The following is a 7862-nucleotide window of genomic DNA, read 5'->3' on the forward strand; positions in this document are numbered from 1 at the left end:
TAGTCGGGAGTGGTGCTGACTGAAAACAGATGATTTGGAGCGATTCGCGCGCCATCTGTTGGTCATTCTAAGGACTTATTGAACTACCCTCGTACTAAAAAAAACTTTTTCCCTTTTTAATGTATTCTTTATTATGTAATTTTTACTAATTTTTTTTACCAAATTTTTAAGTTTAGCTATTCAACAAACTTTAGGAAATACCAATACATTTATGAAAGATAGTTTTGATTGTATACATAAAATTTACAAGATAAAAGACATTCCGGATGATTTTGAGATCCTTTCTCTCGATGTCACGTCATTATTTATAAACATCTATCACAAACTTATTATTGCGAGTATAAAAAAGAGATAGTCACAAATAACCACAAATAGGATGCTTCCGCAACGTTCTTTTATTATGTTTAGAAAACGCATATTTTGTTGTCAATAACAGGTTTTACAAAAAAATTTTTGGGGTACCGATGAGTTCTCCTATTTCTGCATCTGTTGCTAATTTAGTCATGGAAGATCTTGAAAACTGTGTACTCAAAACCATTCCATACGAGGTAAAATTTTTCTTTAGATACGTAGATGATATTTTGACTTGTGTGAAATGAGCCATTCCATTTTAAAAAACAAAGATGACCTTGAAATAATTATGAAGGTCATGGTCAAGATCAAAACTAAGGTCATCACTGGATTCTTCGTTGAAAATTACTTGAAAAATGACCTCAACCTTCTCCAAACAATACAATATATACAATACAATACAATATATATATATATATAGAGAGAGAGAGAGAGTAATAATAAATTATGAAAGTTTCCATAAATAAATGTTTAGGGTGTCGGGATAAAATCCATTACCAGAGAAAAAATATTGAAGCACAGAAAAAGTGTTGTCTGCAAATTTTATAAGTGCAACCCGATGCAACCTATACTTAGAATGTATATAAAACTCTATTTTCTCAACAAAATCCTGCCTAGAATTTATAAAGGTAAATTTGGTGATGATTATTTGGAAATCTTGTTCGAAATTACGTGGATAGCCAAAAATTGAATTTGTACGTCGATGAGGTTTTGTCTGCGGGGCACATTACCTCACATTCTTATCACTTCCTTGCGATTCTTGGAATTTTTATTATGGCTTTCCAATCAATGATCCTGTTCTGCATCTTTTCGAATTTCCAAAAATTCCTGAACACTAATGTTGCACTTAGCATACACTTTTCACTAACTTCTTGATAAGAAGGTGTATATTCAATGGGTTTAAATAATTTCAAATATGGCAAAAAACGAAATGCCTTTGGTTTCAAAGTGCTGTGAACTTTGTTGTAGGATGAATTGAGCGTGTGGATTCCATAACGCCCTAAGGGCTCGGACTTGCTCTCCGAGTACCCCGCGCATTGCCGATACGTGGAAAAATTTCTGAAAATGCCAATTAGTAAAAGCTGTACCGATGCCAATTATGCTTTAAAAATATATTATTTTTCTAATATTTGAAACATAAAAATGATTGCAAATCATTACCCTTATGAATTGTTTCCTCAGACTTCGGCGGAAAAAACTCCGCAAGGAGGTTTCGTAGACGGAAAGTTTCATTGGCAAAGTTGTTCTATGATGTTTAAGGAAAACTTTGACAATATTTCAGGTAAATCGTTCTGTTTATTTCAAAGATACAAGCGACTTTTTATAGCCGCGCGCGCATTCGACTCGAGTGGACCGGCGTTCTCGTACTGACCATAGTGGTCTAAAATAGGAATTTATTGTTCATAATCGCCCACAGCTCATATTTCTTAACCGATTTTTAAGTTCTTATTTTTACAAATGCTCAGTATTAAATTTTCAAGAGAGTTTTCGTTTGCGATCCCAAAACTGTTTTTGATTAACTTGCATTAGTTATTGTCGTACAAAGTGAAAAACTGAAAAAAATTTGAACATTTCACGAAAAAAACGCAACCACCTAGCATTAATATAAGAGAGCATAGTTATGAACAATAATCATCTGCTTAAGCAATTAGGTTGGTAAGATTTTTTAATTATTACATCACCCTAAGTACAAAGTGGAAAAAAAGTAGAAAATTTCAGAAAAAATACTGAATTTTTCTAGCATTATTCAAATTGAGTATGATTAACAATTAAAATAAATCATTTAAACAATTAATTTTTTATACTTTAATTAATTATCCATCTCATTATAACCAGAAATTAGACAAAAAGTTAAAAATTTCAGAAAAAACGGCAACTTTCAAGCATTTTTCAATTTGAATATTAGTAACAATGATAAAAAATCATTTAAACAATTAATTTTTCAACCTAAATTACTTGTCCACCTCATTTTAATGGTAAATTAGACAAAAAGTTAAAATTTCCGAAAAAAGCGCAACTTTCTCGCATTATTCAAATGGAATATTATTAACCATAATAATAATAAATAGTTTAAACAATTCCTGTAAGCACCTAACTATGAGTATGAAGTATTATTATATATATTAGTAACAACTTGCATTAAAAAAATTCCAGAAAATCCTAATTAGAGCCAAAAACTCGCAAAACTATTTTTTTCACTTTTAGGGTTAGTTTAACACCCTATAAAACATAATTATGGGAGTCATTTGTGAAAAATAATATTTCATTCATATTCCATAACTCATTTTTAAAAGAAATGTTGAGTTTCAATCATTTCACCTAATAGTCCTTTTCTGTATTTTTCCTGAGATAAAAATTCCAAAATATGAAATGGCCAATTTTTTCACTTTATTTGTTTATATATAGCTGTTCTGTGACAATAGTTAAAGAATCGCAAACGAAAATTCTCTTGAAAATTTAATGCTGAGCATTTCTACAAAAAAGAACTTGAAAATCGGTTAAGAAATACGAGCTTTGGGCGATTATGAACAATAAATTCCTATTTTAGACCATTGTGGTCGGTACGAGAACGCCGGTCGACTCGAATCAAATGCGCGCGCGGCTATAAAAAGTCGCTTGTATCTTTTAAATAAACAGAAGGATTTACCTAAAATATTGTCAAAGTTTTTCGTAAACATCATGGAACAACTTTGCCAATGAAACTTTTCCGTCTGCGAAACCTCCTTGCGCAGTTTTTTTCCTCCAAAGTCTGAGGAAACAATTCCTGACAGTAATGGTTTGCAATAATTTGCATGTTTCAAATATCAGAAAAAAAATATTTTTAAAATATAATTGGCATCGCTAGAAATTTTACTAGTTAGAAAAAAAAACAGATATTATTTCCTCGACCAGAAGACGAGTTTTCGCGAGTATAGTTTTAAAAGTCATTGACTTCGGTACAATGAAAAATTCCGGTTTCTAATTTTTTTTAAAAAGAATATAAACTTGATGAAAAAAAATTTGGACGAGCCGCACATTTATCTATTTTTTTAAAAGTGAATTTTCCAAGTTGGTCATTTTCAGAAATTTTTCCGCATTTCGGCAACGCACGAGGTACTGGCAGAGCGGGTTCCAGCGCCAAGGACGTTATGGAATCCACATGCCCAATTGTTCGGCATTGCCTTGAGTTCACTTCAAATAAAAATGAATTGTTCTTAATTAAAATGTTGACAATTATATTTAACGGAAGGAAATTAATTGACTTCAGCGTTCCTCCTCATCTAGCGCCATTTAAGAGGATAACTTTTCTTTCATTTTGTATCCTCGTTAACAGAATTAAAAGATATCAATTTATTGACAGAATTTATGGTAGAATTAAATAGGATTGAAGTGAGGCAGAAATATTTTATGTTCATAATTATCAAGTAAAATGTCAAGGGCAGAAAACGAAATTCATTTGTATTCCAAACGTACATCTCGCCATAAGGTAAAGGTCCCAGTAATCGTAACCATATCAAAGATTTGATTGACTTCAAATATTTTGAAAAATGTTTTGAAAGGTACTGAAGGTACTTCATCGGTACTAATTGAAGCATTAAACATCCTAGAATATTATAAACATGATTTTTTCATTATATTTAATAATACTTTTTACTTATAAACAATTAAAAGTAAAAAAGCGCCGATGTCCCAGTTATCGTGATTTCCAAATCTGCCATGTTATAGTAATCGTGAGTAGTTGTCCCAGTCTTCGTGAAGAAAGTTAAATTTGGTTGAAATTAGTTTTTAGTGATTTGGAGGTGTATTTTCAGGGTATTTTTGTATTTTAACAATACTTTAATATAATAAAAGATTTATTATTAGTTTTATATTGATCAAGACCTTCGAGATGAAATACGTCGGATGGACATTATAATAATTAATCATAATAAAAATTAATTTTCTTTCAAAAGGTTTAATCTTTATTTTAGTTGAAAATATTTTCGAATAAAATTAATATGTATTTGATACGAGGGTACGTCCTATTATAACATAGATATATAAGAAGTCTTTTGTATAAACTTTACTCATATTTTCTTTCTATTTATATTCTCAGGACAAATATAGACTACCTTTTTTATATTAAAATTAATGAAAAATTTGACTGGAGTTTTATGCAGGTACCATTGCTAAAATTTATAATTACAGTTTAGGAAAATTTATAGAAAATTCCTACAGAAATTTCTAACAGTATAGTTAATTTTTCTTTAAAGATTTTATAATGATTCTTGAAATTAAGTCCTATATTGTTTTTATTTTTTAGAATGATAACAGCATTACCAGTACCATCAGTGAAAGTCTTTCACAAAACATACTATCACGAAAAAGGTTCGAGGATAGGAAGTAGCCAACCTGGAAGTCCATTAACTGACAGTGAAGGAGTTGCTGCTTTAGGCGACAAAGAACCACCAGAATACTACTTTTGTGGAAAGGTAATGGAAAGCATTTTATCGTCTCAAGTAACCAGAAAGATAAAAAAGAAATTCCCCGAGAAATTCCATACTTTCTGTAAATACAGAGAAGCACTCTATGTTGATATGTTTCAAAGTAATGCAAATTACTGCAACACAAGCAATTTAAGGTATAGAGAAGATTATTACGCATCGACCTTTCAAAAACTTTCTAACGTTCAAATTGATGTTACAAAAGATAACTAGTAGTATTTTTAGCCATAATAGAAGATCGGTTTTCTGCAATGAATAATTCTATTCGCATATACGTATGTTATTGTACAATTTGCTTATGAAACAATGCAATGATTCTTTTAAAGGTCAGTCTTTATGCTTTAACTGGAATTTTTGTCTTCCCCTTTCCACAAATAAAAATAAAAATCAGAACGTTATTCAGATACAGGCTATTTTCATTTCTTTGATTTATTTTATGCTTTATTTTACTGTTTCAATAACGTTTTTAATATTACTTTTTTGTTCACGAGCAATATCCATACTATGGCCATTTTTTCCATATATAGTTTTGTATTCGGAAGAATATTTGTGCTTTAAAAGAAATTTGAAACATTATTTCCTTTTTTCACTATATGAAAATAAATAATGATTTGGCTTATACCATTGAAAATCATAAATAAACAAGTTAGCGGTCTCAGCATTCTGCAACTTCTCTAAAATAATCAATACGATCACGAGAATCTGAACGCTTCAAAAGTGTTGAACTTGACTTTCAAATCCGACCTTTATATTCTCTACTCTTCATTTAAAGTGTTTGACAGGTTTCCATTAAATTCTTGGCAACAAATATTATTAACTCTCGGAAATTGATTTAGGAGAATTTTACTTCGATAAAAGCGATGAAGTTTTCAATATTTCAATAATAATTAATGTTTGATGTATTTCTTAAATATTTCTATTCGCGTTCGTTAAAAAAATTTAGGGGGTGATATTAGCACCTATCCTGTGATATAAATTAAATATTACTTCCATCATCGAGTTTCTCGATATCCATTCAATAAAGAACGTAGTTGCACAAACGTGTAGGGTGAAGTTGGGGGAGGAATGGTACACCCACGCAACCAGGCTTTTTCGAGTCGGACGACACTGAGTGGTATATAATGAGAAGCCAATAAATATAACCTAAACTGCTTTGAATTACGAGTAACTTGCTGAATAAGATAAACCATTTCAAACATGCGGGCTTCTCCGACTTTAATCATAAGTTCAAAGGAAAAAAGTAAAGTTTCATTTTGAGCAAAGAAACGATGTCGAAATGTACCGAAACAAAATTGAACCATCAGTGGTTCAAAAAATGTTGCCTCAATCATGGAATCTTTTTTTTACTCTCTCACGATTAAGCGAGACGAGCACTGAAAAACATAGTTGGTTGGGACAACTAACAAAGTAGTAGGCCCAACTATTTTAGTTTGTAATATATGCCGCTGCTATTAAAGTGGTTGAGGCTACTACTTTTATTCGCAAGATTGGTAATAGTTGTCCTTACTACTTTATTTGTTCTCGCTACAACTTTCGATGGAACGTACTACTTTCAGGTAGTTGTGTTTACCACTTTGAATAGTAAGCGTTACTACTTCAGTTATTAAGTCTGACTATTAAATTAGTTATTTTACAAATAAATTAGTTGATCTTACTACTTAAAGTAGTAATCCTTACTATTATATAATCTTATATAATATTATTATTCAATCTTATATTTTCTTACTATTCATATAATTATATTCATCCCGCTGGCAAGCTGAATTGTCACGATGATGTATTTATAAAAATTAGGGTACGTTCTCACGGAGGCCTGTTTTGAAGTATTTGTTGAATTTATTTGACACATCAAGTTCGCCTTTATAGGTTATCATTCAATCAAACTTGCCATAAAACAACAAAGTAACTAGAAATAAATCCTATGAAAAATATTAATTCCACGATTATTTCAAAACAGGCCTCTGTGAAAAGGTGCCCTAAGCGTAGGCCCTAGACGACGCCCTAAGGGTCTATACGATGCTCTTCAATATTTTCCATGTGTTTACGCATTAAACGTAAAGGTTCAGATTAAAATGGCGATCATCGAAAACATGACTTGTACCGTAGAAAACTGGTTAGTTACTGTTAGCATCGAAGTAGATGTCGTAGCTTATACCAACTCTACTAATAAGAAGCTTCTTGTCGCAACTAACCATTTTTGGCAGTGAGAACAATATATAGGTCAAACAGTACAACTAACGCCATCCTTACTAAAAAAAAAGCCTGGACTTCTGAACATTTCTGTGTACTTTTGATGCATTTTTGAGCAGAAGCGTCAGGAAACGTCAGAATTCGTGACAAGTTCAGATACGTTGAAAATGGTTCGGGTGTTCAGAAAGCTTTAGTAGTTCTGGCAATTTGTGACAATTCCTGACTTTTTTTAGTAGCGATCATACGGTATAATTGGTAACAAAAGTTATCCGAATGAAAGAAACAGTACAACTAACGCAATTTAAGGGGATCAGGTTGCGTATAGAGGTTCCCTGTACCAAGAGGTTCTGCTGAATATAGTCATAAAATAATTAATAATCAGTCATAGGCAGTCGCATTTTCACCCCATATCTAAAGTCAGAAGAGTATATACCATGGTGGTAGGTGGAAGGACGCACAGTGCTCCTCACGAAGATGGACAATTTTTCTGACCCTAAGAATTACAGGCCAATAACTTGTCTGAAGACGCTGTCTAATTTCTTCACAGCAATCCTAAATCTCGAGTAAAAATGCTTCGACTTGTGTTCGACTTAAATTGCCCCCACTCAAAACATGCTGAAGTCGAAAAGTTCGACTTGAGCATGTCGCAGTTTTTAAACAGAGCCAGACTTCAATTTATATCTTGGAGACCAGTTTCTATGCCTTGAAGACATAAATTTATCTCTTGAGTCGAATTTTTAGGACTCCAACACGAGCGGTTTATAACTTCGAGCGTATACCTTTCTTAATAAAAAGGGTCATTCTGACTGTCATAAAAGCTTATCTTTGTTAATGATTAAACAATCTTGTATATTTTTA

At 31.7% G+C, this 7862-nt stretch overlaps 1 protein-coding gene across 1 annotated transcript in view; it reads left to right on the plus strand.

Moving 5' to 3' along the window:
• The window catches only part of LOC117177004, a 105661-nt gene that overhangs the window by 46925 nt on the left and 50874 nt on the right, over nt 1-7862 (plus strand). Inside the window, exon 2 of the mRNA XM_033367448.1 lies at nt 4634-4802. Coding sequence (XP_033223339.1) covers nt 4635-4802 — 168 coding nt within the window. The 5' untranslated portion in view covers nt 4634. The remainder of the gene's footprint in view (nt 1-4633; nt 4803-7862) is intronic.

This window comes from Belonocnema kinseyi, chromosome 7 (assembly GCF_010883055.1).
Source record: "Belonocnema kinseyi isolate 2016_QV_RU_SX_M_011 chromosome 7, B_treatae_v1, whole genome shotgun sequence".
NCBI lineage: Eukaryota > Metazoa > Arthropoda > Insecta > Hymenoptera > Cynipidae > Belonocnema > Belonocnema kinseyi.